We start from the raw sequence: 20,358 nt of genomic DNA on the forward strand, positions 1-20,358 counted from the left end.
TAGTATTAGCATCCTTAAAATAGTCTTTGATGTGAACCAGCTTGTAACTAACTGCCAGTTTTAGTGTTGAAGCTGCCGTAATTTGAACACATGTGCCACCTGCAGGTCAAGAGAGTTATGTTTGCTTGTTGACATGAGATAGGTCCGTGACATACGCTGCCTTCAAATGGAACTTGTGAGCTTGTGGTTACAAAGTGGGAAATGTGCTTGACGTTGAAGTGTTAAAGGGGACATAGCATGCCCATTTTACCACAAGTTGATATGGTTCCTTGGGGTCTTAATGAAATGTCTGTAACATACTTTGGTCAAAATACCACAAGGATCATTTAAAACAGCACCCTTTTTACCCTGTATAAAACAGCCCTCCACAGAGCGACCTGTTTTGAGTGCCTGTTCCTTTAAATGCTAATGAGCCAGCTCCCCCCTCCCCATGATTTTAAACGATATAAATTACATATTTTATATGATATAAATTATCAAATATGCATCCCATACTTTGTATTCCCCTTCTGTTGTCCTGGAGTTTTAATTTTCCCAATCACATAATTAAATGTCCCCCTCTGCCCATCCACTACAAGCACACAAGCAGACAGACAGAGAGAGAAAGAGAGGTGGGGGGCTATGAAGACTATCATTTACCCGAACCCCGACATTCAACGGGTACAACAACAAGCGGAGAAAGCAGAATCGCGGGCTGACCTTATATGTACAGTCTATGGGGCTGACCAGCGGAGAAATGCTCGTCCCGTGTGAACAGCCAGGCGGCTGCGCGCTGGAGAACGGCGCTGCGCTGCCTCGCGGCGCTTCGCGTCGGTGTACCCGGCGTAACTACTGTAACCCGGCGTAACTACTGTAACCCGCGTACAGTAGAGCTGAACACTGCGGAAGTCTTCCACACAGCTGGCAGTGTGGAAGACCGCTGCGAGGCAGCGCAGCGCCGTTCTCAAGCGCGCAGCCGCCTGGCTGTTCACACGGGACGAGCATTTCTCCGCGCTGGTCAGCCCCATAGACTGTGTATATATAAGGTCAGCCCGCGATTCTGCTTTCTCCGCTTGTTGTTGTACCCGTTGAATGTCGGGGTTCACATGGCCAAGACCATGTAGGGAGACTTCCAGTTCCTTGTTACGACACAATACCCAGGAAGCGCAATCGAGTCGCTCAAGCATGACGTTTCTGACTTAGAGGAACTATAACAAAACGCGCGAGTGTTTTTTCCCCAGAGTTTTTGGGTTGGTAGACATGCCAGATACCCACATTAACCTGTAGAAGCACTAACAAAGTGGAATTTGCATGCTATGTCCCCTTTAAGTCATGAGAACAGGGATCCGAGGTAACGGATTCCTGGATGCTAATGTTAACAGCACTGTTGGTGTTTAGAAGCCAGAGGCTAATGATAGCTATCCATTATTCATTAAACTTAATGCAGTAAATGCACAGACGGACAGGATGAGGTATTTGGGAATAACAACATTTTCCTCAGATGTATAATCAAATCTTAAAGGAAAACTCTATATACGACAAAAATTTGAATATATTCAATTATTCCAATGACCTTCCGTGGTCCAAAGTCGTGAACGCCACACGAGGGGGGCGTTGATATGGACACATCTGGTGAAATCAGTAGACACAACCCCATTTGAAGGCAGCAACAGTGAATGCCTGCAAGGCTACTTGTTGAACCGATTTAGGAAGATGATGGCATGGTGCGTCTCACGCTGTGTTTGTTTTCCTTGTCCAAGCATGGACAGTCAGAACTGTTGGATCAAATATTATAGCTTGCAATAGTTTTGCCTTTAATCTCACTTTGATGTTTGTGAAGTTGTCGGACTCACACATTCAGCAGGAAAAAACCCTGGAAATAAGAGAGAAGAGCTGGTCCACAAAGACCCTGGGGACACTGTATATATGTAGAAATATTCTGTCTGTGATTTGCTTTCCTTTTTGCATCTCCCATACTGATGGTTGTATAGATCCCTCCTAAAGCCGGGTCTACAGCTGATTCTTAGCATCTTTCTGTCCATGTTATGGAGATTTAAAACAGCCATTTCATTTTGGTATTGCAATATTTCCTGTCACCTTAAGAAAAGCATTGTGTGGGTATAGAGAGCACATTTTAAGCTACCAGGGGTGAAAAATACTCGAACAGTGTTTTTGTGTTATTTCATGGGTGTTTCTTACTGTAGTGAGAGCTCCCTTTGGGGAATCGGACCATAACGCTGTTTTTCTCATTCCCAAGTAGTGTCAGAGCCTGTAAGCCATGAAACCCTGCAGGATAGGACGGCCCCTCCCTGAGTGATGGATATTCTGAGACATGTTTCAACTGACTGGACATTGAAGGAGTCAAATAATGATCTGGCAAGAGTCCATGGACTCTGGACTTTTTAAGACATCTATAAAAAATGTGGCATATCCAGAAATGGCAGGCTGCAGTTTTATAGAGCAGCAATGGAGGGAATCCTAACTTAAGCAATAACTGAGTGGTTTGGCAACATGACAGCCGAGGACAGCAAACAGCTGGACAAAGTTGTGCGTACTGCATCCAGAGCTAGTGGACATGATCTCCAACCCCTAGCAGAAATCAATAGGTTATAAAGCACCCATCACACCCGACTAACAACCTTTTCAATTTCCTCCCTTCTCACAGAAGACTAAAAACCATTAAATTCCAGAGTAGCACAAATCCCTGAGGGCCTCCTTAACACTCTAAACTCTACAGGCCACTCGGCAGGTTTAAATTGTGCAATAAGGCAGATGCTTTAAATGCACTTGACACACTTAATCTAGTGGGGTGTTAGATGCCCCTACAGGTGACAGGCCCAGGTTTCAACTGTAGGATTTTTACCTCTGCCACTGAAGTTATGTTTTTTTATCAGCGTTGTTTAATTGTTAGTTAGCAGGATTACACAAAAATGACTAAAACAATTTCCAGGATTTTTTTTTTTGATAAATAGGTGAATCCAGACTTTTTTTTTTTTACTTTCATCAACATGGCGATATTGGGCGTTTAGCTTGGCGGAGGTATGCACTCTCCAAGGTGCCCTTCTCGTATTGAATTTAGTTTAATATATCTTTTACATAAGTGAGTGGTTGTATTTGTTTCTCTTTCTTTCCTTGTTTAAGCTTACTGTTTATTGGTGCGAGCTGATTGGCCATTCAAGCCAAAGTCAGTTCCCTCAGCTTCTCTCTCTATCTTTTTGTTTAATATTGCACAATACATTGTTCCTTGCGTTGCTAAGGAGACAATAAGGTCACTCAGTTTATTCAAAAGACGTATTTAGACCATAAACTTCAGTTTTATAGCTGTCATCAAACCACTGCTCTGTTTTTTACTCTTGACAGAGGAGGTCAAATAAAAGTTAATGGGGCAAAACAGCTAATAAGTGATAATAGCTTCCTCTCCGTCCTGACAGGCCCACACTGCCGAGAAAGCTTGCCATCAGTCATCTGTGTAAAAGTTCACCCGAGATGAACTCTGTAAAGAACATTTGGGGATGGAATTTACTGCTTTTGCCACCAAAAGGTTTAAATGCTGCTGTGAGCAGAAATTGTATTCTTTGTTGTTGCTCTTTTCTCTGTGGTTTTGCATTTTATGTATATTCCATAAAACATCCATTAATCCATTAGGGCGCACAAGTGGCACATGTGTCGAATGGCAGGAGCTTTTTATTTCCTTGTCTGTTGTTGGCGTCAGTGTTACAGCAAATGCAACTGGATGAAATCGGCTCCAACTAGTTTCACAGGACGTTGCATGTTCTCTGAATGGGTTCGACCATAACATAATACTGAGTGAGACACTCTTTCAATCTGACAAGAGGCTGCGATGCACAAAGCGACATGATATCCTGTTGAACGCAACACGAGAACATTACAGTCAGTGTATAGACGAGTTTTTCTGCGAGGAGGAAAGGCTGTCAAATCAGACAAATTAGGAAAAAAAGATCTTAAAAAGGTGCTAATTACATTAACACTAATAAAACCACACTGGAAAGCATCCTGAAAAGAAATGAGGTAGTGCTGTTGATAAGGAGTAGGGATGCACCAGTTCCCCCTTTTAAACCCAAAAGCATACATCTTCAATTGTATATATTGATCCAATACGTAAGGAGTACTAAAGTATGGGGTCAAAGTAAAACAAAACAAAATGGCAAATTGACTTATTTTTCCTGATCAAACTCTTTTTTATATGTGGGCAGACTAAAGCATTGTGGAAATTTTCCATACACCTGAATCAGGTCAGTAAAATCAAGATTCCCTTCGAAACCCTTAAAAAAAACATTGGATTTCCTTTGAAAAATACATTAAATTCTTATACTGAGCTGACAAAGACAACTGGCTCTAATTAACGGCACAGTATCTCAACAACAGTGTGGACAGTGGCGCATCCCTAACTGGGATCCAAACCAGTAGAGTGGTCTGTAGATTGGTTGTTGTTACATCTTGTCTAGTTCTCCCACCACCATACTTAAACCAACATGGTGACTAACGTGTCAACATGAACATGTAAATATTACTGATTCCAGAATGAGATATCCACCATCTTTAAGACAAAAACATCACTTCACTTTTCAACTGAGGGTCCCTGGTTTACAAATTCACAACACCTGGATACATAGAATTTTGGCCAGGAAAACTTAATGTGTACCAAATCTGTATACTCAATATCTTTTTAGATTTTGTTGTTTGTTTTCTTCCTTAGTGTTGACATGTTTTTTGAACTTGTTCTGAATACAATAATCCATATAAATATACAGAGACTATAAACGCACCAACAATATGTAGGCACCTGAGACCCCCACACTCCAGTCAGGAAATGTGTCTGTAAATGTATGTGACCAACTGAGCTTCTGCGAAATACCGCACAACCAGCCATGCTTTTTTAGCTTTGTGTGTGTTTCCGTGTATGTGTGTGTGTGGACCCTGAGACAGCAGGAGGCTGGAGACAGACACAGGTGTTCTGCACTCTGTGTGTGCGGATATATACTCTTCAAGGCGTATTCCTCAGTGCCACAGTAGAGCAGCATCCACGTGACGAGGCCCAGGGAGACCCACCCGGGCCTCCACTTGTGATCCTCCCATCCACGATTACAGCCTGTTCAAGTGCCCGCTCGCTCGCTCAGGGAACGTTCCAGGCCTTTTCTCATTCCTGAGTGGAACAGAGCCATGTGTGACACAGTGGGAATAGCCTCTTTCATTCCACTCCCATCTGGTTGGTTAAATATTTCTTTTTTCTCTCCTATGGACAGAAAAGAAACCCAGAGGACCGCACGGTTGCAATGCTAGAGAAAGCATATATACAGTACTCTACCACAAAAAATATACTGTATATGTATACTGAATACACACGTATGAAACAATGGATTCAACGTACTTATAAAAACTTTGCAGGGAAGAGAAAGAAATCCAATAATGAGGTGCATAAAAATAATCCTTCAACAATCTTGCTGGGTACATTTGTACTTTTGAAAGGAAATCAGTCTGATGTCTCTGTGTTTGAGGAGGGGCCGCTGCCCCCGATGCAAGCGCTACGGGCACAGATAACTGTGTGCTGCTGAGGTAGAGTGTACGAGGCCGGAGCTGACAAAGGGGGAAGGGGACAGCCCGACAGAGATGACCTTCCCCGGTGCAGGAGGGCGGTGTCTGGAGTCGCCGTTTCCCAAATGCTCTGACCTCAGCACAGACCTCACAGTCTTCGGGGAGTGGAAGCCATTGGTGAGCCCCGTGTCCTGCTGGGGCTGCACGTTCACAATCGGCTGGTCTCCTGTGCCTTCCAGCTCCCCGTTGTGATTACCCACCAACTTGATTGAGGGAAAACTCGAGGGTCTTTGGGCCAGCGATAGTTTTTCTAGACGTTCCTCCTCCCCTGGCAGACTTGGCTCGCTCAAAGGGGAATATCTGTCCTCTGATAATGAGGGTCCCCTGGTGGTGTTAGAGTCCCCCTCCCTCTCGCTGCCCTCCTCCTCTCTCTCCCTCCCGAGATCTGACAGCTCTGAGTGAACAATCACTTCTGCCTCGACCTGGTTACTGCACAGAGACGTACACAGATGACCGTCTGAGCCCTGCAACAAAACAATGTCTCAGTTACTTCAGGCATTTCAGGAATGAACAGTCATCACACAGACTATTCACCAAACCCCCTACCCTGAACAGCAAACATCCAATCATAGAAACTGTAAGTGGCCTGTCAACCTTTGGGTTTTCCCACAAGCTGCAGAGGTGTGCGTGGGGCTGTAGTATGAGTGATATATAAAAAATTACTTATCTAAACATGCTTAAATAGTGCTTTACAAAATACATGGCAATAGAAACAAATGAATAATTTAAATTAATTTAAATTAAATTTTAAGCACCAAATCACAGCATATTAATGTCGAGACCTTAAAAAATAATTTTTGATCATGATGTAAACACCTCTGTCCCTGTTTTCCCACAAATCAGTAACTTTCACAAGGTTACCTGCAAAATGTGTGCCCTCGTATGCCAAACAGAAACAAAGCTTTTGTCTTGTAATATAAAATGTGAAAAGATAATGCGATCATGAACATAAGTATCAGCACTCAAACAGTGTTACGTTGTTCGGATCTTACATATTTCCTATTATACATATCGTGCAAGGACTAACAACGTCTACCCTGCAAAACAAGAGTAATGCTCTTTCTTAATTTACGTGTTTTCTACTTAAAAAGTCCTGCTTGTAAAATAACGTACGAGAATGTCAATGCTAAACATGCCATCATTATCATAGTCAAAGATGTGCTGTGCATAACAAAGAGCTTGACTGGCATAGCGATAGTAACTATAGTGAATGTCAGTATTGTGGGAGTATTGACTAGCAAGCATCAATTCAAAATGTCATTTGGCTCAGTGCGGCTAAAGCTAAAGCTGCTTATTCAGACAGACTGGTACCTAAAATCATTTCAGTACAAAGTCATGGTTTAGTTCATTCTTTTACCATGCCGTTCTCAGTGATCAGCATGTTGACAGCTCCATTAATGAGTGCTGGACAGTCCTCTGCTATGGTGTCTCTGTATCTAGTGATTCTGTTGGCCCAGTTATGACTCACAGAGCCGTTCCAAGCCGCCTGCAAAAGGAACAACACAGCAGATGTATCAGAATTATGACTATTATCCCTCTATCAACACTTGAAATAATAAAAGAGTATCCGAGGCCCATCTGGAAAAAGAGTTTCCCCCCCTTGCAGGTTTTGACCTTGGGCTCAGGTGCAGGGGCATCCTCCCCTTCCACTGGATTAGCACTTGCCATCAGGCTCTGCTCCTCTGGGGCCTCTGCGAGCGGCTGACCAGACTCTTGGCTGCCTGGGGGCATCAGTGTCTCCAGCTCGTGGCTATCGCTGCACTCTGGCAAGTTGGAGGGGATGGGGAAACCTCCTCTCCTGTACTGAGGGGACACAGCTGTGGAGTCCAGCCCCCCAGATATCTCCCTATGTAGAGCAGAGATCGAAGCATGAATTTCATTTGCTTCATACAGTTGCTTCCTGTATGATATGCGCGACTTGTGTAAGTGAAAACAAGTGGGATGGATCTGGAAGGTAGATGAGCGTGTAGGTACTAAACAGGCCCCGACACGGTGGTGTTAACATACCTGGATTTGCCATTACGAAAGCTGAAGCACATGCAGAGGAGGATGCATATCAGTCCCAGACACACGCCTACGATGATGCCTGTCACCGCGTGGATGTCCAGCTCTGTTACAATATGAAAGAACAGAGTTTACACAAAGCAGAAACATGGCCAATCTCAGAAATACGTTGATATTCATATTTGATCGAGTGCCAATAACTTGAAACTTAGAAAATATGAATTATTATGACACATGTGGGTTGAAATGTTACTTGGCTCAGGCATGATGTAAAAAGACTGTGGGAATGTATTGATTTCTTCATTTAAGACAAAGTTACTTGAGCAAAGTGATATTAGGAAACATTCGACTAGGGAGAGCAGAGCTTCATTGGTATTCATTTATGCTGGTATCTTTGGCTGCCTGGACATGGAGAGGAAACAGATGGCTGCAGCTCTCACCACCCACCAGCCACCTCAGTCCCACTCACACTGCATACTGTCAAAACTGTTAATGCCCATGTGCACAAAATAAAACTGTGACTGACTTTTTTTTAAGGGTTTGAGTCAAAATAAAATAGCATTTTTAAATGTTTTTTACATCAAGTATGTTTTACGTTCATATATTTCGGGGAAAAAAAGTCTGGACGTCAATTATCCATTCAGTGTGTCAGACTTTTGGTTCCCTCTGTGTATAATTGTGTGTGTGTGTGTGTGTGTGTGTGTGCGTGTGCGTGTGTGTGTGCGTGTGCGTGTGCGTGTGCGTGTGTGCGTGTGTGTGTGCGTGAATATTATGTATGGATATGTAGGTTGACGGGTAATCGTCTCACAGGGGAATAAATGGCTCTGAATTTATGACCCCCTTTGTTTAAAGAAAAAAAGGTCTCTTAATTATTACAGGTAAAAGCTATACTGCTGACTGATGGAATTATAATGTGAATAACGAGGTAGCATGCTTAAACACAAAATGACATGGGAGTCAAGAAAGTGCTTTTCACAGCAATTCTGCGAGGCACAGAGCAGTAATTCAAAGAGGTCCCCTGAGGGTCAGTGATGATGCCGCCCCTTTGATATCCACATGATCCTTATTGTGCACCAGGACAGAAGAGTGGAAATACCAGTGTCGTGCAAAGCTGCACTTTCAGGACAAATTACCAACATTATAGGAGATACAAGGTGTGTGTATCTGTGCACAAGTACGTGCGTACACGAGGTACGTGTGTCCTTGTTTTGCTATCTTGGTGAGGACCATATTTAGTATTATTATTATTAGAGCGGATTCTTTTGCGATGAAGATACATCAATGTGAGTGTGTGTGCATTTATGTTTTTGTACCTGTGTTTTTGTGTGTGTGTGTGTATACAGTATGTGTACGTGTGTGCGGGCGTTTCTGTGTTTTTACATGTGTGTAGGTGTGTCTGTGTTTGTGTGTGTGTGTAGGTTGCGTGCATGTGTATGTATGTGTGTGTGTGAGTTGGTGCATGTGTGTGTGTGCATGTGTTTTGCTTATGAAAATAAAGAGAGTACAAAATGTTACACATTTTTTGTATGTACTGACAGTCAAACATTATAATTAGCAGTTAATTAACTATCAATAAAGAATTTCTTAATGGAAATGGAGGTTAGATAAAACATTTGCTTTCCCACAATGTAAAAGCTCCTCTCGTACTGTGTTCCTAAACATACTAGTACTTCTTTTCCACGTATATATGTACTTCATGATATGTACCATATTTCTGAAGGGCAGTGTGAACATCCATTACAGGTGAATAAGGCCCTGACCCCACCACAGTAGAGGCTCCCAGCTTGAAAAAGTAGTTGGTGCCGCTGGACAAACCCTGGACCTCCATGCTGGTAATGCTCCCTGAGAAAGACAGTGACACAGAAAAATGTTGTCAAAATCCACCATCAATCATACCGACCGTACTGTGTCCAACACACAAGTCATGTCACGCCTGCCGACACCCACCATCCTGAGAGAGATTGTTCCACAAGTGCTCAGGCTGGCTGAGGTTGCCACTGTACAAGATCACGTAGCTGATGATGACACCGTTAGGCTCCAGTGGAGGGCGCCAGCTCACCAGCACAGAGGAGGAGTCCAGAGCACTCAGCTGCAGCTCCTCCGGAGCTGTGGAGGGCCCTGGAGGAGAGAGGACGGCCGGGTCAGTAATTAGAACCGAGAGATGAGGCCTCGCAGCTGGGGAATGTATATTGCCTTTGTGAAGGATTTGACATGTTGTGCGACAACCATCTGCGTCCTCATGTTCCCACCACCTGGGTACAGGAGAGAGGGGCCGAGCAGGGCAATGGGGGAATGGTCTGGGGCTCAGGTGATAATATGTGGTAGCAGAGAGCATGAAAGGGTGACGGGTGGTAATAATGTCATTTAAAGCTTCCCACTCTACACTCACCAGCCTGACTTGGCTGCCAAACAGAGCTGCCGGGCCAACATGAGAGCACTACTACACCTGGGTGTTTTATTACAGCCAGTTAGAAGTGCTCCATGCCAACCACTAATACTCGTGTTCCCTGGCCACTGGCCAGCCTACACTCTGATCAGCATGAGTGAGCATACATTAACATGCATATAGATGCTCCTGTACACTCACACACTTATATTACAGTATTTGGAGTCAGAAATTGAGCACCTTACTAGCTAGTGAACATGATTTAAAAATGCTTATGTAAAACTGGTATAATGAGCCTTGAGCTCATCCTTAAAAATGTTGTCAAAGAATGAATGTGCACTATAAGAAAAAGATGAAACTAGAAACTGAAGAAATCGTGCTGGGATTGCTGTCTTCTTCACAAGCTAAAGAATAATGGAGTGGCTGGTTGAATTTGTGTTAGGAAGCAGTGAAGTTGTGTGAAGATTTGGTTATAAAATAAGGATGAAGAATGTAAACTGGTGTAAGCAGTGTATGGGGTCAAATATGGGTCCTTAATATTTTATTGTAAAGACTTTACTGAAATCAAATTTGTGAATGTTCAGTAACGTTTTCCAGCTGTACAAATGCTTTGTTAAAAACAAAAACAAAAACAAAAGCCAACTTTATTTTATCCAATCAAAACTAAACTCCTCAAGCACCACCTGTTCACGTAAGCCTCTGGCCTCAGTTAATGCTCTGCCCTGCTTCTTATTTCTATCCTGTTTTGTGCTAATTACTTTATTTTCTTTTCTCTTCTGTTCTGTTCTCACAGACATATGTAAAGCGTCCTTGGGTCTCTTGAAAGGCGCAATATAAATGCAAGCTATTATTCTTATTCTTATTATTACCATAAAATGTCTTTACCCATTAGTTATCCATACTTTAATCAATACGGACTCTTCTATTGTTTGGTAATCGTACAACATGCAGCACATTTTTATATTATACACACTCCTTTTCGGTGTCCAGCAGGTTTTATAGCCTAACTACTGCAACTTAGGGACAAACATTTTCTTTATCCTCCCCTTAAATCATGAGAAACATAAATGTCGTAATATTTTTGTGCAAAGTAACTGCAACAACCTTGTGTATTTGTACTTGTTTACAGGCAAGTCTTCTCTGGTCCAACGCAGCAACTTTAATGTAAAATCCAGCAGCCAGTGTAGTGTCTATGTCTGTATTTATGCCTGAGCTGACTAACCAGTCAACTAAGGACACTGACCATCCAATTAGACAGAGTTGAAATGTCATATCAGGACAGAAGAAAGCCTCAACCTGTCTTTAATTGGACCAGGAGGGCACAGAGGAGAGCAGCTCAGCCCCGGAGCTACAGGAAGTAAGTTAATGTTAACTCCCATTCTTCAAGCAATTGGGTCCTGAAAGTCCCGTCAAGTCAAGTAAAGTCAATTCATGGCAGCTAGCTGCGTCCCGCCAGGAGCTAGTGTGAGGATCGGCACACGGCCAACGGAAGCATCTAGCTTCAGAATGTGATGTCTCTCACTCTTACCGGCTCTAGACCACAATTATGAAGTCAACAACAGTCAAAAAAGCTCTTTAACCATCAAATTATCTCCATGGCAAAAATTAGAAGGACCAAGGAATACTATAACATTTTATTTGTTATGCTTTTTCCTTTGACATTTATTCTAACAGAATAACCTGCATCCTCATTCTCCACTTCCAGAAATGTGTTTGAACACATTTAAATATATAATATTTCAAGTTCCTGTATTTTTTGGCAAAGTGAAGTTTCCTTTCATTAGCTTAAGTGACTTATTCAAGGACACCCTGCAAAGGATGTAATGGAAGTGTTTTAATTCAACCTGAATTCCCATGATTAAAAAAAATAATCTGAATTTACACTGAATGAATTCTCCAACCATGTAATTTCAAGAAAGCTCCCACCTACTGTAGGTAGACTGCTGATTAGTGAACATGTTTTCAAACCTGGAGGGAAACCAGGAGGCTTTTTAAAGGTTGGGTCCATGAACAGGAGCAAAGACTCACGGTCAGACAAGGTGGACTCTTCAACGGTGCCGCTGAAGGGTCCCACCACGTCCACTGCATTAGACTGCACCGCCAGCTCATAACGGGTGAAGGGCCTCAGGGCCCCGAGCAGCATCTCCTGAGCAGAACTGGATCACATGAGGAAGAGAGTGGAAGCATGTTAAACTTTGTAATAATTCCAGAGTTCATATGACCTTTTATATTGTTACCTCTTATCCCACTGCAAGACCGTAAGACTTAGAACAATTATTGAATAAATCTGACACAACACGTACAGAGAAGGGAATGAGGATCTAAAGTTTATCCTTTGAAGTAATAAACCCTGTATAAGTGTACAAGGACACATCAACACAAAGACAAAATGATGTGCTTGTAGTTGTTGCCTCCTAGACTCTTCACATTGACACAATGGCGGTAATCAGCAGTATAGTGATATAGTGTAGAATTCACATGGGAAATTAATGCATTAGTTTGTTCAGAGTTGAACATATAAGGTACTCTTAAAGATGAAAAACAGCAAACGTCTGGCACTGTGAAGCAGAATAAGAGAAAACATTAACTGGAGCAATTTAACGAAACCAACAGATTAGTGTGAGAAAATTAAGGCTGAACTAAACTATGGCCTTAAATCATAGACTCTATATAAAGATGGGGGACATGACAGCTCCCCAAAAGTGAAGCCAAATCATTTTGATCACCCCCTGGTGGCTGTCTGCAGTGTAGGTCATAGACCCGGCTTTGGGCATGGACTAAACCAAACAGTCAAATTACACATCCAATTTAAGCAACTCTTATCCCACTGATGTTTGTCCAAGGGGTAATTTTCTGTTAAGTTTGGTTTTAATTAATTATGTGATGTTATAAAAACAGGGTGCGATGTCATGATTGACAGCTGAGTCTGACTCGCGATTGGTCGAGTGGCTGCATCGGCAAGACCTCAATCCTGCGGCTCCACACCAGGATCACTACTGCACAGAGACTGGCTCCAAATTATGCCAAAAGCACAAAATGGCTGCACCTGCATTCTGGATATTTTGGCTTCATTTTTGAACAGTGGGAGGATGTGGAGAGGTATTGTCCATCTTTATATTCAGTCTATGCATGAATCACACACAAGCTGTGAAACATTTCAATTTGGTGACCGTTTTAGAGGTAAAGTCATAATTTTTAAGTTGTCTATTTCATCAATGTCTGGGTTTGTATTATTAATGAAGATAAGTTTGCTCGAAAACACTGTGGAGCTGAGCCTTGCGATGTTGTCCTTATTCCATGGAGGGTTGTGAGCTCTGACCTGGTGTGATAGGAGACCAGGGAGGCGTTGGTGGTTCCCGCTGGGCTGCACCTCACTGTGTAGTTGATGATTCGTACATTGCTGAAACGAGGTTTCTCCCAGCGCAGCCAGATGGAGGTGGAGCTGTTGGCTTTGGCCTGGATGCTGCTTGGGGGCATCGGAGGGGGGCGCATGGGTGGCGACGATGCTTTGACACACACAGAATGTTATTTGTTATTATCTATTACCAAATTATTGTGGAAGACATCCATTCAGTCACTTATGTATACATTCACACATGCATGGAGATATCTCACTTCTGTCATGGGCCTTGTCTGTTCTTCCGTTCCACATTGCAGCTGCTCCATCGATGTGCTTGTTGAATGCCCAGACCCTCACCTCATACTGCCGGTCAGGGGCTGTCACACACACACACACACACACACACACACACACACACACACACACACACACACACACACACACACACACACACACACACAGACACACACACATTGAGAGAAGAAAACAGAGTGAGAGGAAGAGAGGGTGGATGCTCCATACAGAACATATGAACATGTAAACCCAGGCAATACTTTTACATGGTGACACAAGAACCTCATTAATCTAAATAGTGATCTGAATAAGAGCAATCTGAATACAGTCAATGCAGTTGAGGTCTGTTTAGATTCTGCACCTCCACAACCTGGTTTGGAATTCCAGTCGGCTCATTCATCCTTTCATTCGTTCACTGATTGTGAACACATATTCTAATTCTGCTCTCACTCCTACCTGACATCTCCTTCCTCGAGTCACCTGACCTGCTCCTCATCCCCACTCACCTACTCCCATTTCTGAGTCCCTCATTAGCTCCCCAGTACATATACCTGTCCATTTCCACTGGCTCTCTGTCAGTCTTTGGACCTTGGCCTATGTACTTTTTTTTACTGCTTGTATTTTTGAATCTTATTCACTTGTACATTATACATTATTAATGATAATCTTTCATGAGAGAAGCCCTATTTTGTCCATATACTCAAGGACCAAAGATCAAAGACCATGAATGTCTGTGTTGTTATTGCATTTACCTTGAATTTTTCTACATCTTGAACATTTTTAATTAACTTGAAGGCAAATTACATTCAGATGGGCGTCATGGTAACCACTCACCCAGTCCAGTGAGCAGATGATACCTCGCCTTCTTTCGGAGCCTGATGGTGTGGGTTTGTGTCGCCCTCTTCTCACCAGTGGCCGACTCCTCGGTCTCGACCTCTCGGCAGGACAGCTTGTAGCCAGACACCAGGGTGTGATTGGGTGAGGGATGCCATGTCACATTGAGCGTGTTCACTCTGGCTCTGATTTTCAGCTCAGTGGGGGCAAAGATCACTAAAAAGGATTGGAAAAGAGATAGATAAAAAATTTTAAGTTCAACTTTCACTTACTGTCTAAATATATACTGTACTGCCAGCTGATTACTTGAAATGCAATACCTGAATTTCATAGTAATAGTAGTAGCATATTGTAGCATCTTAACCTTCGCCACACATAAACACACACACATATATGTACTTGACCATCCTTCATTTCTTTATGTTAAAATGTAAATGTGAGTAGCCATCGAGGTAAACATTTATAAACAGATTCTACATGTGAATTTACAGAATCTGTAGATCAGGGACAAGGTTTCGCGGTCCGAAGCCTTCTGGTTTCCATTTCTAGTTTGAGGAGGCTTTAGTTTCCAGCGGGTAAACAGTTATCACACTGTATCAGACTGAAAAGGCGAATGAAAGACAGAGTCCTGGCCCAGATATCCACTGTCAACACCACAAGCTCCAAATGTTTGGCTGTTGCCCCAAGAGACTACTTTGTAGTTAGATGATAACGGATGGGCTCCGAAACTGCAATCGAGGTAACCCCAGTAAACGTACTATTGTACGTTTACCAGGGCTAAACGTACTATTGTTTACAAACTAATACTGTCTAATAAAGTTTCTGTCGAGGCTTTATAGTTACCATAAAATAAACATTCAAAAACATTCAAAAACTATTCTTTAAAATGTCATAATTTGAGTCCAAGATATATATAGACACAGTATTAAATAAAGGTATTTTCATGTCCATTAGTCTAAACTGCATTGGACCATACACAGGACATAAATATTATGGGTCTGACCTGACAAAAATGAACCACAACAAAAGAAAAAACAAAAATTTCAGAACGTGGTTTTGAGTTTCTTACCCATGCTGTGGTCACTGTGGTTGTAGTGAGCTAATGTCTGGTGTTGGGCCCACTCTGATGGGACCCCAAAGCCGACGCCTGTTCCAGCTGCAATCCTCAGTTGGTACGCCTGGTTGGGCTGCAGCTCTCTCAGTGTAAACTGAGTCTCATTACCCCCCACCTCCACTGAGAATACAGTTTCCACTGTGGGAACACACAAGAAACACATTAATATATTCTTTAAGTACACTATCTTTGAGTTTTTCTAATGTGATGATTCAACAGATAATATGTATCACACAGGGGAAAAACTGTGCTCTGTACTGAGGTGTTTTTGCAATAACTCAAATAAATTGTTGTCTCTCAAGGACAACCTGTTATGACGCAGCTCCTCTCACAGTGAGCTGGATCTCTCCATACATTTTAGAGAAATGGGTATTCAGAATAGATGTTTTCTGTTCTGCAAGTGCACGAAGCATAATTAACCCTGTCATACACATCTGCAAAAATATCTGTACTCACAAACCAGTGTAAACCATGTTCAGAAACAGATTATTATATTCATAGTAAAGAATAATATTTCATAGAGTAATGTAGACTGTTAATACATGTCCATTTATACCGATCATTTGTGTCAAGACACAAATTGATCTGAAAGTACTCAGTGTGCGTCACAGAGATGTTTTTCACTGGCAGCTGAAATCAGCTTGTTGTCAGCTGTGTCCAGCAGGGATGACTAACCCTGATCCAGGGAGCTGTACTCGATGCGGTAGCGGGTGACGGCTCCTCGACTGTACTGTGAGGACAGGGGGTGCCACATCAGCCTGATGTCTGTAGGGGAGGTGCTGGCTATGGAGAGCTGGGGGGGTGCACTCGGCACTGCAGGAGGGAATGAAAACAGAGACACTGATCTGGCTGTTGATGCACATTCAAGCCAAATCCTACAGATCTGTGACGTTGCAGGACAGTTGTAAAACACACTGTATCTGTCATTAATCTATCATAGACTGTAAATAAATGTGGACGACATGACAGCTCCCAAAAAAGTAAAACGAAAAAAACATCTTGATCGCCACCTGGTGGCTGGCTGAAGTATGGATCATGAATCCAACCTCCTCCATGTTAATGGATTTGACATGGACCAAACTACAAAGTCATAGTAAACATTAATATAAGTTTGGTGTTTATTCGTTATTTGATGGTATTACAGCAGGATGAAATGCAGAGATTGACAGCTGAGACCGGCGGGACCTCGCTACAACAGCTCCATCCCCTGATCACTACTCCACAAGCACAAGATGGCAGCGTTCATGTGCACAAAATCTTCGGTCTTCATGTCTGGATAGTGGGAGGAGGAGCAGGAAATGGGAGACGTGTCGTCCATCTTCATATACAGTCTATATAATCTATCCATAAAACTTTCAAATGTGCATTACATTAGTGTTTTTCTACAATAAAATGTTGGCCAGCTGAACGTAAATACTCTTGTGTTATGTCTCTACTTAACGACTCCTATTTTTTAAAATTGTGACAAGAAACCCTGAATGGGTGACAGTGGTGATTCATGAGTACTTAAATTCAGTTACAAGGTCATGAAGCTAATAATGAGTGCTTTGTGAGGCAGTGAAGTATCCCAGCCTGGCCTGATTTTACCTGTGTGGCCTGATTTTACCTGTGTTAGTTTGATAACTCACCATCCTCCAGCATCTCTACAGTTATAGGCAGGGATCGTGGACTGGCCCCCAGGGGAGAGTAGGCAACCACAAAGAATCTGTAGGCAGTGTGCGGGAGAAGCTCTTTGACGTGATACTCTGTGGTGTCATTGTTCATCGCAAACTGGTACTCCACATTATCTGAGCCTGGAACGAATAAAAAAGTATTCAAATCAAATACTTGTTTAGAAACTAAAATGCCTGCTATATGATAGAGGCATACCTGCGGCACGCTGGCAATGCACAGAGTAGCCTATGATTTGGTCCGAGTTGTACTCCGGTTTCTCCCAGGTGAGCAGGGCAGATGTGCTGGAGTAGGGTGTGGCAGACAGGTGACGTGGAGGGCTTGGCAGACCTTCCCTCACAATGACAGTGAGCTTGGCAGTGGCACAGGCCGTGCCCAGCCCGTTGTCTGCTATGCACTGGTAGTAGCCTGAATCATCCGGTGCCAGCTGGTTGATGAGCAGGAGTCCAGGGCTTTGGGTCTTCACTTGTCTGAATGGCTTGATGGGTTTGCCATTCTTCAGCCAGTGCAACACAGGGGGAGGCTCCCCTGAGCTGTTGCACACAAACCGGGCTGTGTTCCCCCGGGACAGGGACGCTGTCTCTGGGGGTTGGAGAATCACTGGAGGGGCTAATGAAAAAAGAAAAAGGTTTTAATTATTCAATAAAATAATTAAAGGTCATTTATTGCAGAAGATGAAAAATACACAAAGCTCCTTTTCATAAACTGTGTCTTAACCCTAAAAAGTCGACGATGTCATACACAACAGCAAAGGACATAGTACACTTTTATTTTTTTGCTCAGAAGGATTGTGCCGCTCCAATAAGGCTTCATGACGATCATAGCCCTTTCAGAACATTTTTAATCCAGCCTTGAACTGTACTGTCTTTTTGGAGATATTAATCCATAATGACAAATCCAATACTGGATGTTTTCTGTGACTATTTATCCATTTCTCTCTGTTAAAAGCAGTTATTGTTGTTGTTGTTGTTAGCATGGTTGTTTGCTGCCAACCGGCAATCCCACAATGTCTTGGGTTGTCTGTCAACCAATCAAAGGCTTTATTCCTGACTTGTCGAACAATTAGAGGCTGTGTTTCTAACTGGGCATGTGTGTGGTAGCTCTGATTTCAAACACATGGTACAATGGAATAACATGAGACTTAACCCATCCTGGTATCTATAGATTAGTTGTCGTAGAGGTGGTGTAGCTGTGATGTCTGTGATGTGGCCCTTTGTCTCATTGCTAATAGAAACATGGCATAGCACACCTGTTTGTTATAAATAAAAACAGAAACTCACATCTGGAAAGAATGGGAACAGTTTTTCATGTGTGTTGGTTAGAATGTTTTTTTTTCTCCTGACTACCCAGACTCGGAACAATTTTCAAAAGCCAAAAACCTTGTTCATTATTGTTCTCTGTGTTATTTGAGTAAATGTCTGTGAGATACAATTTCCGTTTTTTTCCTCTGTCTTTATGGTCATATAACTATTAACATATTCTGACAGCCCTGGCTGTCCTGGAAAAATCTCTTGATTAAGTGATTATGCATTACGGGGTTGAGGTTATATAAGCTATATTACACAAGGAGACCAGGAGAACCAAAATGGATTTTGTAACTAGACAGCAGTAGGTTAAAGTAACTCTAAGGCATTTTAAACCTTAAAATTACAGCTTACAAATCATTTTGATGGAACACAAAATGATAATAGCCACAGCACTCCCTTGAGGCCTGGAACTGCTACAACCTGCTTTACAGGTGTCACACACCAACAACCAGAACCAGAGCTAGCAGCTCGCTATAGCAGACAACAAGCTCGCCATTCTCAGTGAGGAAATCATGGCAGAGCCACCGTAGAAACCGAAGTGGACATTGTCAGAGGAAACGAAGAAGAGGAAAAGAGAAAGTAACCAAGTAAAAAAAAGAGTTAATATCTGAGCATATTTCACTCGGTGAGAACTAAAATAGGCCAAAGGATACAAAGGATGCTGGAGAGATGGCGACCTGGCGTTGTTGTTACTGGACAAGTCAGGTCATAACGTTTGCTTGTTTGCTGTGTCTTGTGCTGTTCTGCTTGCTTGACGTTGGAATGTGAAGTCGTCCACTCGCAAGTTTATCATCAGATCCAGGTAAATTCATTTCGATGGAGGCTTAGCAAGTTAGCCAAACAAGCCCATTATATTTGTGTACAATCTCGACCTCGTCAGTCAACATGGTGCACTATGGTGCATAGAGCTCTGTGCATGCAGTACGCAACTCGTATCTACAACACTGAATTACGCATTCCAACATGTAGGGGGATCCCAAGTATGGCCAAGAGCAAATCTATAATGTCATGATGTCACAACTATACTCCGCCTTCAGCCATGTGCCCAGCAAGGCCCACGTGGACTCACCATTTGCAATTAATCATTGCACAGCCTTCCCAAGGATAGTAAACTTAGAGACCAATGACCAAAGTAAATGGAAGGGACTGCCTTTATATGGAACCTTTCTAGTCTTAACGACCACTTTAAGTGCTTTACAGGTCACATTCAGCCACTCACACACACATTCACCAAGCACTTTCCTATCACATAGACACTGACTTTGAGATTCAGTGTCTTGCCCAAGGTCACTTTGACATGCACACACCTTGTTATTGTTGACATGCAGACTGGAGGAGTCAGGGGGATCAAACCACAGACCTTCTGGTTAGTGGGTGACCCACGCAACCTCCCGTGCCACAGCCGCAGTTAATCCTTAGAGCATTTTTATATGTCTTTTCAGCTCATTTCAGCGCTGACTCACCATCCGCCTTTTCAAATACCACTGAAGTTTACCAAGCTATATTAGTAGGCGATAAACTGACAACTGTGATTGGCCTGACTGTGTCTTGCTTCGAAAATGTTCAACCAATCAGAAGAGAGGATCAGCAGAGTTCAAGAGAGAAGCGTGAGGTTAAACTATACTGAGATGGTATTTGTACTAAAACCACAAATATCTTACGGATCAAAAGTTTAATCAAACCACCAGAGAAGTGTAAAATAAAATGTGGCCTTCGCAGAAAGATTTATTATTGCACTTGAATTAATTGTGGAGCTTGTGAGAGAGATTTTAAAAGAAGGTGTCCAAACCGATGTAGTTCAGGAAAAGCCTTGATA

At 42.7% G+C, this 20,358-nt stretch overlaps 1 protein-coding gene across 1 annotated transcript in view; it reads right to left on the reverse strand.

Annotated features, from left to right (window-relative positions):
• Nucleotides 1-4,157: 4,157 nt before the first annotated feature.
• Nucleotides 4,158-20,358, reverse strand: part of igdcc4 (immunoglobulin superfamily, DCC subclass, member 4) — a 53,237-nt gene continuing 37,036 nt past the window's right edge. Inside the window, exons 7-20 of the mRNA XM_035151875.2 lie at nt 17,434-17,844; nt 17,193-17,357; nt 16,240-16,377; nt 15,520-15,702; nt 14,451-14,666; nt 13,598-13,699; nt 13,302-13,488; nt 12,011-12,138; nt 9,544-9,714; nt 9,304-9,438; nt 7,600-7,702; nt 7,207-7,438; nt 6,950-7,078; nt 4,158-6,056 (exon numbers count right to left, since the gene is read on the reverse strand). Of these exons, the coding sequence (XP_035007766.2) occupies nt 5,523-6,056; nt 6,950-7,078; nt 7,207-7,438; nt 7,600-7,702; nt 9,304-9,438; nt 9,544-9,714; nt 12,011-12,138; nt 13,302-13,488; nt 13,598-13,699; nt 14,451-14,666; nt 15,520-15,702; nt 16,240-16,377; nt 17,193-17,357; nt 17,434-17,844 (2,834 nt within the window). The 3' untranslated portion in view covers nt 4,158-5,522. The remainder of the gene's footprint in view (nt 6,057-6,949; nt 7,079-7,206; nt 7,439-7,599; nt 7,703-9,303; nt 9,439-9,543; nt 9,715-12,010; nt 12,139-13,301; nt 13,489-13,597; nt 13,700-14,450; nt 14,667-15,519; nt 15,703-16,239; nt 16,378-17,192; nt 17,358-17,433; nt 17,845-20,358) is intronic.

The sequence above is a fragment of the Hippoglossus stenolepis genome, chromosome 1 (genome assembly GCF_022539355.2).
Source record: "Hippoglossus stenolepis isolate QCI-W04-F060 chromosome 1, HSTE1.2, whole genome shotgun sequence".
In the NCBI taxonomy this organism is placed as follows: Eukaryota; Metazoa; Chordata; class Actinopteri; order Pleuronectiformes; family Pleuronectidae; genus Hippoglossus; species Hippoglossus stenolepis.